The 15592-nt window shown below is 47.4% G+C and overlaps 1 protein-coding gene across 1 annotated transcript in view; it reads left to right on the forward strand.

Moving 5' to 3' along the window:
- The window catches only part of BCL2L1 (BCL2 like 1), a 42086-nt gene that overhangs the window by 8708 nt on the left and 17786 nt on the right, over window positions 1–15592 (forward strand). Inside the window, exon 2 of the mRNA XM_082271677.1 lies at window positions 14594–15284. Within this exon, the coding sequence (XP_082127803.1) occupies window positions 14796–15284 (489 nt within the window). The 5' untranslated portion in view covers window positions 14594–14795. The remainder of the gene's footprint in view (window positions 1–14593; window positions 15285–15592) is intronic.

Here is a 15592-nt window from a genome sequence, read left to right on the forward strand (position 1 = left end):
TTTTTTTTTTTTTTTTGTTACTAGTAATGGCGGCGATCTGCGATTTTTATCGGGACTGCAACATTGCAGCGGACAGATCGGACCCCTCACTGACATTTTTGACACTTTTGGGGGGACCAGTGACATTACTACAGTAATCAGTGCTATAAATATGCATTGTTACTGTAATAATGACACTGGCAGGGAAGGGGTTAACCCAGAGGCGATCAAAGAGTTGGGCCCCTTTCACACAGGTGGACCGTTCAGATCTGCCAGTCAGTTTTTTTTTTTTGGGTGGATCTGAACGGTCACCCCATGCATCTCTATGGGGCATCGGATGTCAGCGGTGACATGTCCACTGACATCCGATCCGTCAAATCTGGACGGATGGAAACCCTATTATCCATCCGTCCAGCGGATGAGAATGGTCCGTTCCCATCCGATTCCCCTATAGAGATGCATGGGGACCTGACAGCCATGTCTCCGCACACAGCGCGGAGACACAGCTGTCATCCTGCTCAGTGGGGGATCGGCAGATCGATCCCCCGCTGAGAAAAACAAAGTCTGCCTGATGGACTCCATGTGTGAAAGGGGCCTTAAGTGTGAGCCTAGGGGGTGATTCTAACTGTGGGGGGTTGGACTTGTAATATCAACACAAAGACCTGTGATCCTGAATAGGAGGATCACAGGAGCTCTGCATTGATACCAGAAAGAATTGTCTGCTGTGTTTACAACAGCAGACCGCCGGTCTCTCTTCACAGGGGGCGATTGCGGCCACCAGCCCAGCTCCGCCTCTTCCTCCGATCACTGCGGGTTCCCGCATCACATCTTAATCGCCAGCAGCTCACACTGCCCTCTGCCAACTGCTGAGAGTGTCAATACAAAGTTAACCACTTAAGCCCCGGAAGATTTTACCCCCTTCCTGACCAGGGCCTATTTTGCGATTCGGCACTGCGTGACTTTAAGGGACAATTGCACGGTCGTGCGATGCTGTACCTAAACGAATTTGACATCCTTTTTTTCCCACAAACAGAGCTTTCTTTGGGTGGTATTTGATCACCTGTGCGATTTTTTTTTTTTTGATCATGAGCTATAAACAAAAAAAGAGCGCCAATTTTGCAAAAATAACAATATTTTTCACATTTTTTTATATGAAATTCCCCAAAAAAAAAATGTAGAAATCAAAATTTTTTTAACATTTTCGGCCAATTTGCTTTCTGCTACATATGTTTGGTAAAAAAAATCGCAAAAAACGTATTTTGATTGGTTTGCGCAAAAGTTATTGCGTTTACTAACAAAGGGAAAGATTTTTGTAATTTTTTGTTTTTTTTCTTTTTACGAGTAATGGTGGCGATCTGCAATTTTTTTTTTTTCCGGTACTGCGAAATTGCGGCGGACAGATCGGACCCTTGACTGACATTTTTGACACTTTTGTGGTTACCAGTGACATTACTACAGTAATCAGTGCTATACATATGCACTGTTTCTGCAAAAATGACACTGGCAGTGAAGGGGTTAACTGTATTGGAGAGGGAGGGGTTAAGTGTGTCCTAGGGGCGTGTTTCTAACTGTGGCATGGCTACTGGTGTAAGAACAGAGATCAACGGTCCTACATAGTAGAACCATATGATCTCCATTCTTACACAGGGAAGACTGACAGGAGGCTTTGTTTACATTAGCCGCCTGCCTTTCTTCCGGTGTAACGGACGATCGCGAGTGCCCGGCAGACATCGGGTCCGCCAGGCACGCACGCGCGGGGGGGGGGTGGTGGGTCCGTGACCGCGCGGGAGCGCGCTCGCTCCCTAGAAGCCTCACAGGCTAGCGATGGAGGCCTACGTCGCTTTGCCTGTGAGGGGCTGACCGCTGCAGTAAATAGTCGTGCGGCGGTCGGCAAGTGGTTAATGATACCCCCAGCTCGGTTCGCAGATTGAACTGTGAATTTGGATAGGAATCGGATCGCATGGGTGTGAGCAGCCATGTGATCCGATTCTGGTGCGGACATGGGTCCTGCACGAGTTTTGTCTGACTGAGATGCAAATCCAGCCATATAGTTTTGTATGGCTGAATTCATATAGCACAGAGCTTGCATATGATCTGCACAGCAATGCACCGTGAATCACATGCAATGTCAGGCATGGCAGCAGTGTGAACCGGCCCTATGACCTTGTGCACACGGCTTTCTGATCCGGTCTGCCTGTCAGTTTTTCAGGCCGACCTGATCGGAGGCTCCATTCACCCCTAACTGAGCAGACTGTGAGAGGTACAAGTTGTCGGCCTGGATGTTTGAAGAGGACGTAGATAAGCACATAGGGGAGTGTCAGGGACGTTTTGTTATGCAATCATTGTTGGCTTACTGGCTGAGATTGCAGCATGGCTGGAGGTTTGTAAATAGTTTAGTACATAGGAATATTGCATGTCTGGATCATACAGAACATTTGATTCTCTGTGTCCTGATGATTTGTTAACCACTCCACCTCCGGAAGGTTAATTCCCCCCCCCCCCCCCCCCCACATGACCAGGCTATTTTTTGCTATACGGCACTACGTTACTTAACCACTTGCCGACCAGTCACGTTGACTGTACTGCGGCAAAGTGGCCCGTTATCGTCTGGTGATGTAGACCTACGTCACCAGACATTCCCCTCTCTCTCGGTGGCGCGCGCGCGCCGCCGGAGGCTCGCTCCCGCTGTATTCAGAGTATTCAGGGAGTCGGGCCAGGGGAGGATCGTCGGGGATTCGAGTCCGGAGATCCGCCTGCTTGTGTAAACAAAGCGGGCGGATCTCCTAAGTAACAGGCAGGGTCAGATTGCAGGTTTCAGCATAGCTGAACCTGCGATCTGTCCCTGTGTCACTCAGTCACCTCCCCCCACACACGTCAGTAAGCACCAGGCATACATTTAACCCCTTCTCTTCCAGTGTCATTATTACAGTAACAGTGCATATTTATAGCACTGATTACTGTAGTAATGTCACTGGTACCCCCAAAAGTGTCACAAATGTCAGTCAGGGTCCTATCTGTCCGCCGCAATGTCGCAGTCCCGCTAAAAAAAATCGCAGATCGCCGCCATTACTAGTAAAATAAAAATAAACAATAAAAATGACAGAAATCTTTCCCGTAGTTAGTAAACGCAATAACTTTTGCGCAAACCAATCAAAATAAGCTTATTGTGATTTTTTTTTTTTTTTACCAAAAATATGTAGCGGAAAACAAATTGGCCAAAAATGTTAAAAAGTTTTGATTTATAAATTTTTTTTTTTGGGAATGTTATAGATCAGAATGTAAAAAATATTGTTTTTTTTTTTTCTTTTAAATTGTCGCTCTTTTTTTCAAAAATTAAAAATCGCACAGGTGATCAAATACCACCAAAAGAAAGCTCTGTTTGTGGGGGGGGAAAAAAAAGGACATCAATTTAATTTGGGTACAGCGTCGCACGACCGCGCAATTGTCCAATAAAGTAACGCAGTGCCGAATCGCAAAATATGGCCTGGTCAGGAAGGGGGTAAAATCTTCCGGTCTTAAAGTTGTTAAAAATACACTCATTGAGAATTTTTTTGTCAAAGACATGTAGCTAAATACATTTTGGCCTAAATATATGACAAAAATTGAATATATTGGATATTTTTTAACTGTCAAAGTAGAACATGTCAATTTTTTCGCAAAATGTTCTCTCTTTCTTTTATTAATATCGCAAAAAATGAAAAGCGCCGCACAGGTGATCAAATACCACTAAAAGAAAGCTCTGTTTGTGGGGAAAAAAAAGGACATCAATTTCGTTTGGGTACAGCATCGCACGACCGCGCAATTGTCAGTTAAAGTCGCCAAGTTGCAAAACGTGGCCTGGACGTAAAGCAGGAAAATCCTCCGGTGGTTAAACTGACAATTGTACGGTCGTGTAACACTGTACCCAAACAAAATTGGTTTCCTTTCTTACCACAAACTGCAATCTGTGAACCGACCTGGGGATGTCATTAAAGAGGAGGTGAACCCTTCCTTTTTTTTTTTTTTTTTCTTTACTTTTTTTTCCCCCCCTGCAAATTAAAGCGGAGTTCCACCCAAAAGTGGAACTTCCGCTTTAAATAGTCCTAACCCCCTGACATTCCACATTTGGCATGTCATTTTTTGGGGGGGGGAGCGGGTACCTAGTTTTGACAGGTACACGCTCCCACTTCCGCTCGGAGCGACGCGGCGCCCTGAGTGGAAGTTCTCCTCTCTCCCTCCCTCCCTGCAATTTTCTGGGACATGTCAGAGGTCCCAGAAGATTGCCGGCCAATCACGACGCATAGCGCAACTCGCGCATGCGCAGTGCGTACCCGTCTGTGAAGCCGCAAACTGTTACAGCCGGGTGCCCACATCAGTGATGCCGGCGCCGCGGAGCAGAGAGGGAGAAGATGGCGCATCGCTGGACCGTGGGACAGGTGAGTGTGCGATTAGGCTGGAACTCCGCTTTAAATGCATAATGTGCTAATATGCATCACATACTAGCACATTATGTGACACTTACCTGCAAATGAGCCCGCGTTGTTCCTGCTGGCGGCCGCCTCCATCTTCGCCCGTCTTTCTTCCGGGTCTGCTGACTCCGGCTGTATTACTGACCGGAGCTGCGTGATGTCACTCCCACGCATGCGCGCGGGTGCCGCCGGTCATGGCACAGGGCTGCAAACGAAGCCGCTTTGTCTTTGCTGGTGGTGGCATCCATCTTTACTTCTCCCTTCCGGCTCTGTGGACTCTGGCTGTAGTACTGGCTGAAGCAGCGTGATGTCACTCCCGCGCAGGAGCCGCCGGTCACGGCACAGGGCTGCAAACGAAGCCGCTTTGTCCTCGCTGGTGGTGGCATCCATCTTTGCTCGTCTCCCTTCCGGCTCTGTGGACTCTGGCTGTATTACTGGCCGAAGCAGCGTGATGTCACTCCTACGCAGGAGCCGCCGGTCACGGCACAGGGCTCTGAAGAAACGGCACGGGCGGCCATTTCTTCAGAGCGCATGCACCTATGACGTAATTGGTGGCATGCAATGTAAATATCTCCTAAACAGTGCAAGTTTAGGAGATATTTACAGCACCTATAGATAATCCTTATTATAGACTTACCTATAGGTAGAAGTTATAAAAGTGGGTTTACAACCTCTTTAACCACTCCCGCACCCCCCCCCCCCCCGCGCGTGTGACCAGCGTGATGTCCGCCGGCCACTCGGCGATCGTCGGGGGAGAGGGAGAATGTCAGGCGGCTGTCATTCTCCTCGCTGTAAAGACACTGATCACACGGATCTACTATGTAGATCCGTTGATCAGTGTCCTTACAGCTCAAGCAACAGCCAATCACAGTAGAAAGCACGCCCCTAGGGACACACACAGCCCCTCCCTCCCTCCCAAATAAAGTTAACCCCTTCACTACCAGTGTATTTTTACAGTAACAGTGCATATATATAGCACTGATTACTGTAGAAATGTCACTGGTAACCCCAAAAGTGTCAAAAATGTCAGTCAAGGGTCCGCTCTGTCCGCCGCAATGTCGCAGTACCGCAAAAAAAATCGCAGATCGCCGCCATTACGCGTTAAAAAAAAAACAACAAAAATGACAAAAATCTTTCCCTTTGTTAGTAAACGCGATAACTTTTGCGCAAACCAATCAAAATACGCTTTTTGCGATTTTTTTTTTTTTTTACCAAACATAGGTAGCATAAAACAAATTGGCCGAAAATGTTAAAAAAATTTTGATTTTTACATTTTTTTTTGGGGGGAATTTCATATAAAAAAATGTGAAAAATATTGTTATTTTTGCAAAATTGACGCTCTTTTTTTTGTTTATAGCGCGTGATCAAAAAATTGCACAGGTGATCAAATACCACCAAAAGAAAGCTCTGTTTGTGGGAAAAAAAGGACGCCAAATTCGTTTAGGTACAGCGTCGCACGACCGCGCAATTGTCCGTTAAAGTCACGCAGTGCCGAATCGCAAAATACCCCCCGGTCGGAATGGGGGTAAAATCTTCCGGGGCTTAAGTGGTTAACTTTACATTGACACCCGTAGCAGTTCGTAGATGTCGATGTGAACCGCCTGCGATTCAGGTTCATAGGGTTCACCACATCTGTGTGAACTAAGCCTAAGCGTGGTAAAATCGCAGTCAAGTGGCTGCATATTTGCGGCAAAATCGTGTGCATTTTTGGTGCCGTGATCGGCAACTTTTTCTCTGATCGGCAAAATGCCGATAACCTCATTTATACCCGATATGTTTTGGCACATCAATAATATTTACTGTACCTATAGGTAAGTCTTAGGGCCATTCACACTGATCCATTCTTCCTGCGTTTTTTTTCCTTGCAAGAAAAATGTTTCTCTTTAAATCCTCTGTGACTTTTCACACCACTGTGTTATTTTATAGGAGTTCCTGTAGGTAAACGTTCTCCTACTTTACAAGTGAGAGGACTTTTGTTGTGTAATTTTGTCTCTCCAGTGAAGATCTTCCACTGACATGAAGATGTTCCTCGGTAGAACGCTGTCACATGGAGTCACATCTGATGATGTCACTCCTGACCGTTACACATTTCACAATGGAATTACTGGCTGTGACTCATGATCGGAGTGATGTCACTCAAAGTGGAAAGGATTGTAGCTGCAGGGAAATTTCATAATGTGTCATGTAAGTTCAGATCACATGTAGCATTTTCATTGTGACTTTTTGAAATCACAAGGTATCCCTGGAGGAGAAATCTCTGTGTAGAGGTTATCGGAATGATGAAAACAAGCATTGTTAACACTCTACTACATATTGGGGGAGATCTATAAATCTGGTGCAGCTGTGCATAGTAACCAATCAGCTTCCAGGTTTTATTGTCCAAGCCTAGTTGAACAAGCTGAAGTTAGAAGCTGATTGGTAGTGATGCACAGCTGTACTTCAAACTGTGTGTACCAGTTTAACCACTTGCGGACCGCCGCACGACTATTTACGTCGGCGGTCAGCCCCTCACAGGCAGAGTGACGTAGATCTACATCGCTAGCCTGTGAGGGTCTAGGGAGCGAGCACGCGCCCCCGCATGGTCACGGACCCCCCCCCCCCCGCGCGTGTGTCACTCGCGATCGTCGAGTGGAGAGGGAGAAAGGCAGGCAGCTAATGTAAACAAGCCGCCTGTCATTCTCCCCTGTATAGGAATAGTGATGATACGGTTCTACTATGTAGGACCGTTGATCACTGTTCCTACACCTCAAGCCACAGCCAATCACAGTTAGAATCACGCCCCTAGGGATACACATAACCCCTCCCTCTCAAAAAAAAGTTAACCTCTTCACTGCCAGTGTAATTTTACAGCAACAGTGCATATGTATAGCACTGATAGTAATGTCACTGGTACCCCCAAAAATGTCAGTCAAGGGTCCGATCTGTCCGCCGCAATGTCGCAGTCCCGCAAAAAAAAATCGCAGATCGCCGCCATTACGCGGTAAAAAAAAAAAAAAAAGACAAAAATCTTTCCCTTTGTTAGTAAACGCGATAACTTTTGCGCAAACCAATCAAAACACGCTTATTGTGATTTTTTACCAAACATATGGTAAAAAAAAAAAATTGGCCCAAAATGTTAAAAAATTTAGATTTTTACTTTTTTTTGGGGAATTTCATATAAAAAAAATGTGAAAAATATTGTTTTTTTGCAAAATTGTCACTTTTTTTTTTTTATAGCGCAAAAAGTAAAAATCGCACAGGTGATCAAATACCACCAAAAGAAAGCTCTGTTTGTGGGAAAAAAGGACGTCAAATTTGTTTGGGTACAGCGTCGCACGACCGCGCAATTGTCCGTTAAAGTCACGCAGTGCCGAATCGCAAAATAGGCCCTGGTCAGGAAGGGGGTAAAATCTTCCGGGGCTTAAGTGGTTAAGGCCCCATTCACACAGGCGGACCGTTCAGATCCGTCTGTTCGTTTTTTTTTGGCGGATCCCCCCATGCATCCCTATGGGGCATCAGATGTCAGCGGAGACATGTCCGCTGACATCCGATCCGTCAAATCTGGACGATCCAGCGGATCGGATTGGATTGGATGAGAACGGACCGATGGTCCGTTCTCATCCGATTTCCCCCATAGAGATGCATGGGGAACTGACAGCTGTGTCTCCGCACACAGCGCGGAGACACAGCTGTCATCCTTCTGCTCAGCGGGGGTTCGGCGGATCGATCCCCCGCTGAGAAAAGTGAAGTCCGTTTGACGGACACAGTGTATGAAAGAGCCCTTAGGCCTCTTTCACACGGGCGATCCGATCAGATCCGCCTGTCAGTTTTTCAGGTGGACCTGTTCGGATGCTCCATGCATCTCTATGGGGCAGCGGAGACATCTCCGCTGACACCCACTGCTATCCGATTCAATCCTGTCCGTGAAATCCGGATGGATGGAAACCCTATTTTCCATCCGTCCAGCGGATCAGATCGGAGGAGAACGGACATACGGTCCGTTCTCATCCGATCTCCCCATAGAGGACAGGAGACGGAGCTGTCATCCCCCTGCTCAGCGGGGATCGGCGGATCGATCCCCCCCACTTAGCAGAGAATGGACCTCATTGGACGCTGACTGTGTGAAAGGACACTTAGGCTCCTTTCACACATACAGACCGTTTGTCAGTTTTTCATCCATCCATTAATGGATGTAAAACTGACATCAATGCATTCCTATAGAAAAACAGTTAACAATGGATGATCATCCATTTACATCAGTTTTCATCCACCTCTGTCAATATCCGTTTTATTGAACAGATGAATGCCCTATTTTTCTTCCGTTAAATAACGGATCGGACGAAAAACGGATGTGAACGGACAAACGGTCCATTTTTCATCCATTTTTGCATTGGTAGTGGATGTAAAAAAAATGGATGGAAAATGGATGAAGGCCCCTTTTACACAGGCGGTGCACCCGACGGACTCTGTTTTGCTTAGCGGGGATCGATCCCCGCTGAGCAGGCGGATTACAGCTCCGTCTCCCCTCACTGTGCAGAGACGGAGCTGTCAATCCCCGCTGTCCTCTATGGGAGATCAGATGAGAACGGACCGCCTGTCCATATTCATCAGATCTTCCAGACGGATGGAAAATAGGGTTTCCATCCGTCCAGATTTCATGGACAGGATCGGATGTCAGCAGGTGTCAGTGGAGATGTCACCGCTGACACCCGCTGCCCCATAGGGATGCATGGAGGATCTGATCCGGTCTGCCTGAGAAACTGGCAGACGGATTGGAAAGGGGTCTAAGGCTCCATTCACACCTAAGTGTATCATTTTCATTTTTTGGGATTTTTTTCAGGAGTTTTTTGCAGTTGTTTGGAGGCAGGCATTGACATCTAACACAAACACTTGAAATCTGCCAAAAAAGAAGCTCATGTACTTTTTTGAGCTCCAGGCGACAAAACGCTCAGATGTGAACAGGGGCCACTGAAATGAATGGAGAGTAAAGAGAAGGCGCCACTCAGTGAAGCAGTAATAACAAATTTATTAAGCTCATATCAAGACTTAAAGCAAAAAGTGGAGCGTCATGACCCGGCATCCTTCCTAATTCACCGTGTACCTGTTGTGGAAGCTCCCAGCAGCCTAAACCAATCCGGGGGCTGAATCAGAGTGTGGCTGCGGGGAACCGCATACCTCACAGAAGGACCGTGCGAGCCGTAGACGAGGAATGGGCCGTTACCGGTTTCGGAGCATGCGCACAACAGCTTCTTCAGACCAATCCTTTTGCAATTGAAATGAATGGGATTTTGCTTGTTGGGCGTTTTGAGACTTCAGAGATGAGTGTTTTACGAGCTGAAATACGTTTCGGTGTGAACAGGGCCTAACTAAAGCTCCCCCATTGTATATATGTACTGAATCTAAAAAGGTTGTAAACCCATACAAAATTTTTATTTTTTTTTTTTCGACCTGAAAGAGAAACACATAATGAGCTAGTATGCATCGCATACTAGCTCATTATGAAATACCTTAGAACGAGCCCCCGGCGTGCCGTCCACTCAGCTGACATGTCCAGTCGCCCGTCTTCCAGGATCGCGGCATCCGGCCATCTGATTGGCCGAAGCCGCGGTGACGTCACTCCCGCGCACGCGCTTGGGAGCCGACGGTCACGGCACGGGGCTCTGAGGAAACGGCACCAGCGGCCGTTCCTTCATAGCGCATGCGCCAGTGACATCACTGGCTGCATGTAAGGTAAATATCTCCTAAATTGTGCATGTTTAGGAGATATTTACAGTACCTATAGGTAAGTCTTATCATAGGCTTACCCAGGGCTTTTTTTCAGCGGGAACGCGGGGGAACGCAGTTCCAGCACCTCCAGATCTGAATTTATGTAATGTCAAGGGGTGCTGGGGTGTGCTGGAGGGTCTACTGATGCTGGCTAATAGGGAATCTATTGCTGCGGAGGATGGGGGTCTATTGTTGCTGGGGAGGTCTTCTGTTGCTCATAGGGATTTATTGTTGCTGGGGTGGGTCTTTTGCTGCTGGTGGGTCAGTTGTTGCTGGGAGGGATATATTGTTCAGGGAAGGGTCTTTGTTGCTGGCTGCTGGAGGGTCTATTGATGCTGGCTACTGGGGAATCTAGTGTTGCTGGAGGGGATCTTTTTGTTGCTGGAGGGGATCTATTTGCTGCTGGAGGGGACCTATTTGCGCGGAAGGTCTATTGTTGCTGGGGAAGTCTGTTGTTTCTGGTGGGGAATCAATCATTGCTGGGAGGGATCTACTGTTGAGGGAGGGGCCTAATGCTGCTGGAGAGTCTATTGATGCTGGATGTTGGAAGTCCATTGTTGCAGGGGTGGATCTATTGTTGCTGGGGTGGTGTCCATTGTTTCTAGATCTATTATATCGCCTTTCTTGTTATTGTTAATTCTCTAAAAGGGGCGATACTGGGAGGTGGGTAGGAGGTGAAACCAAGGAATGGTGCTCGGGGGTGGGTAGGGGACAGAGTTAAGGGGTGACTCAGAAGGAAGGAGTTCCTGCACCTATTCTCTGAGAAAAAAAGCCCTGGGCTTACCTATAGGTAAAAGTGTCAGAGGAGGGTTTACTTCCTCTTTAAAGTACACTGTGGGGTTAATTTACTAAGGGTCCTTTCACACGGGCTTTCCGCCCGGCGGACTCAGCTTGATTTTTGATTGATCCGCTGAGCAGGCGGATGACAGGTCTGTCTCCACTCTCTGTGCTGAGGCGGAGCTGTCAGATCCCCGCTCTCCTTTATGGGAGATCAGATGAGAACGGGCCGCCTGTCCATTTTTCATCCAATCCTCCAGACAGATGGAAAATAGGGTCACCATTTGTCTGGATTTCACGGACAGGATCGGATAGCAGGGGGTGTCAGCAGAGATGTCATCGCTGACATCCGCCGCTCTATAGGGGTGCATGGAGCATCCGATCCGGTGCATCTGAAACTGGAAAGAACAAAATCTGGTGCAGCTGTGCATAGAAATCCGCTTCCAGGTTTGTTTGTTTTGGTCAAAGCTTAATTGAACAAGCTGAAGTTAGAAGCTGATTGGTTTCTATGCACAGCTGTACCAGATTTTACACACTCCAGTTTTAGTAAATCAACCATATGTGTTGGGCAGGGCTGCCAGTGTATATGATGTGAATGGACCCTTAGCCCCCGTTGGCATCAAGGCCATTTGACATGCAGAGTCAGAGCCAATTGCCAGCAAAGGCACCATCCAAATTGATGCGGCGCCGTCTTTGTAGCGCCGCACTGATTCCCAAAAGTAGTTCCTGCACTATTTTTGGCGGCTTCGGGGGGGCGATTTTCAATAGACATCTGTGCAGGAACCCACACAGATGTCTGTCAAATCGCCGCCCAACTCGCACTGACATGCGGGTTTGAAATTGTGCGAGTTCAGCTGAACTTGCGCACGATTTCAAACCCACATTCAATGTGAACCCAGGCTTAAAAGAGTTGTAAAGTCAGGTTTTTTTATTTTAATGCATTCTATGCATTAAAGCGGAGTTCCACCCTCGGAAAGTTTTTTTTTAATAAAAATACCCCCGGGACAGTCAGGGCTAGTACATTCCACAATGGATAGTGAACTCTCCCGGGTCGCACTTACCTTTTACAAGAAATACTTACCTTGAAAATGTCTTGTCCAGCGCTGCCATCTCAGGTGTGGGCAGCTGAAGCCAGCGTGTCCTCTTCTGCGTCCTCTTCTGTGTCCTCTTTGTCCCTGAATGCCCTGCATCGGCCCCGCTCGTCACTTCTGGTGCGGGCGCGGCATCCCTGCACAGCTTCTGGGCATGCCCAGAAGCTGTTTAGCAGGGAATGTGGCGCCGCACCAGAAGTGACGAGCGGGGCCGATGCCGGCGCATTGATTCCTGGGAGCGATGATGTTCAGCTCCTAGGAATCAATGCAAGCAGGAAGTGACGGCGCGGGCCGCAGCCGCAGAGGGAGGAAGTGGAAGAAAGGTAAGTATATTTTCTTCTAAAGCAAGGTAAGTAAAGAAAAAAAAAATGTGTGATTATCCATTTATTTTTCAGGTGACAGAGAGGAAGAATATGGCAAAAAGGTGCATTTTAGGGTGGAACTCCACTTTAAGACAAAAAGCCTTCTATGTGCATCAGCCCCCCTAATACTTACCTGAGGTCCCTCTCTGTCCAACGATGAACTATCACGGCGCCGTGGTAGTTCATTGAAAACTACTAGCCGACAGCCGCAAAGGCTGCTTGACCTTGTAGTTTTCCATTCACAGAATACCGTGAATGAGTTACGCAAGTGGGTGGAGCTCCGCACAGCCATTTTTTTTTTTTTTTTTTAATTGTTGTGACATCTAGTGCAGGAGAAGGGAGATCCCCGCTAACTGTCACAGCAGAGATCAAGGGGGAGGGGGGCCGTTCCATTGGTAAAGTTACATGTTACACCCTGAATATAAAGGCCCGTACACACAATACGAAAATCTGAAGGGAAATTTCGTCGGACGAACGATCTGCCGATTTTCGGATTGTTAGTATGGTGCTTTCGACAGCCGATTACGAATTTTCGGATGACAAAAACTGGCAGCAGGCTATAAAATTTTTATCGTACGTCAACACAACGTCCGATTTTCGTTTTAATTAGTACATTTTTCGTCCGAAAAAAATCGTAAGAGCGAGACTAGGCATGCTCAGAAATGAAAGAACACATAGAAAGCAATCCAACACATGACATCACTTCTGAAGTAGAATTCTGTCGTATGAGAATTTTCATATGAAAATAACCTCTTCACTTTCCATATCAGACTAGCATGCAACAAAAAACAGACGTTCGATAATCTGATCGTGTGTACGGGGCTTAAGATGTTACAAAAGGTGAACTAAAGTGGGGTACACACTATAAGAAAATCGGATGAACGATCGTCCGATTTTCCTAGTTGTTTCACAACAAATCGGAACCGATGAATGAGAGGAAGGAGCAGAGTTCTCCAGCAGTGCAGAGTATTTCAGGAGAGGAGAGTTAGAGGAAGGAGCAGAGTTCTCCAGCAGAGCAGAGTATTTCAGGAGAGGAGAGTTATAGAGGAAGGAGCAGTGTCCCCCAGCAGTACAGAGTATTTCAGGAGAGGAGAGTTAGATAGAGGAAGGAGCAGAGTCCTCCAGCAGTGCAGAGTATTTCAGGAGAGGAGAGTTGGAGGAGGGAGCAGAGTCCTCCAGCAGAGCAGAGTATTTCAGGAGAGGAGAATTAGATAGAGGAAGGAGCAGAGTCCTCCAGCAGTGCAGAGTATTTCAGGAGAGTTGGAGGAGGGAGCAGAGTCCTCCAGCAGTGCAGAGTATTTCAGGAGAGTTGGAGGAGGGAGCAGAGTCCTCCAGCAGTGCAGAGTATTTCAGGAGAAGAGAGTTAGATAGAGGAAGGAGCAGAGTCCTCCAGCAGTGCAGAGTATTTCAGGAGAGGAGAATTAGATAGAGGAAGGAGCAGAGTCCTCCAGCAGTGCAGAGTATTTCAGGAGAGGAGAGTTATAGAGGAAGGAGCAGAGTCCTCCAGCAGTGCAGAGTATTTCAGGAGAGGAGAGTTGGAGGAGGGAGCAGAGTCCTCCAGCAGTGCAGAGTATTTCAGGAGAGTTAGATAGAGGAAGGAGCAGAGTCCTCCAGCAGTGAAGGGTATTTCAGGAGAGGAGAGTTAGAGGAAGGAGCAGAGTCCTCCAGCAGTGCAGAGTATTTCAGGAGAGGAGAGTTAGATAGAGGAAGGAGCAGAGTCCTCCAGCAGTGCAGAGTATTTCAGGAGAGGAGAGTTAGATAGAGGAAGGAGCAGAGTCCTCCAGCAGTGCAGAGTATTTCAGGAGAGGAGAGTTAGATAGAGGAAGGAGCAGAGTCCTCCAGCAGTGCAGAGTATTTCAGGAGAGGAGAGTTGAAGGAAGGAGCAGAGTCCTCCAGCAGTGCAGAGTATTTCAGGAGAGGAGAGTTGGAGGAGGGAGCAGAGTCCTCCAGCAGTGCAGAGTATTTCAGGATAGGAGAGATATTTTAAAAGTCAATAAAAAGTTATCTGTGTGTTCCAATTGAAGTCTATTGGGGCCAAAAACACGTAAAGCTTGTAACTCAGAAGAAGCTCCACTTCTGACGCTACTCTCAGGTGTGAAGAGTTACTATTGAAAACCATGGGACTGTGAATGTTGAGTGATAAGATTTGAGTGGGAATGGGGCCTTAATTTTTCTTTCTTTTTTTTTTCAGATGTTTTCTGGTGTCCAACACATTGAGATTCCCATTCATTGGGGGGGCATAAACCCCAAGTGACCCGCCACTCACTCCTCCTTGTGCCGTAAAGTGAAATCTGCCGCCCAGGTAGCACAGAAAACCCCTTGCCGTTCCATATGCTTCTCGCTTTGGCTCTTTCCTGTCATTGCTGGGACATGATAATATCTCAATCTTGAGAATGGAAGGAGGCAACAAAAATCTCATCCAAAAATTTGTGTGCCGAAAGCTCTGGAGGAAAGGCTTTGACCCCAGCTGCTGCACAGAAATCCAGTCTGAAGTTTTCGCCAATGGCACCGCCCCCACGGATCAGGTGGGGACCCGCCCAGGAGGAGTTCCGCAGGGACCTGTGCCTGAAGAATTACTGCAAGCTCTGCTGGAAGCATCGGAAGAATTTGAACTGAGATACAGGCGTGCGTTTAACGACCTTTCCTGCCAGCTACACATCACCCCAGACACGGCATATCAAAGCTTCGAGCAGGTGGTGCAGGAACTGTTTAGGGATGGCATAAACTGGGGGCGCATTGTGGCTTTCTTTTGTTTTGGGGGGGCGCTGTGTTTTGAGAGCGCAGATAAGGAAATGGAGGAACTTCTGCCTAGGATTATTCAATGGATGGCAACATATCTGGATTCATCTTTAGAGCCCTGGATACAAGAAAACGGAGGCTGGGTAAGGATATGGAGGAGTTAGTTGGTATGGAGTTTGAGGTGAGTGAGAGGTGGTTGGGTGTTGGTGGTTGGAAAGCGGTCACAGATTCCACACATAGAAGAGCGTTTTCCATGTATTCTCTAGATCAGTGGTCCTCAACCTCGGTCCTCGGGGCCCACTAACAGGCCAGGTTTGCAAGATAACTAAATTACATCACAGGTGATCTCATTTGCTGCTCAGTGATTGCAGTATTCTAGTCTGCATCTCCCCAAGGTAATACTTAAAATCTGGCCTGTTAGTGGGCCCCGAGGACCGGAGTTGAGGACCAC

The sequence above is a fragment of the Pelophylax lessonae genome, assembly GCF_965119305.1.
Source record: "Pelophylax lessonae genome assembly, chromosome: 11".
NCBI lineage: Eukaryota > Metazoa > Chordata > Amphibia > Anura > Ranidae > Pelophylax > Pelophylax lessonae.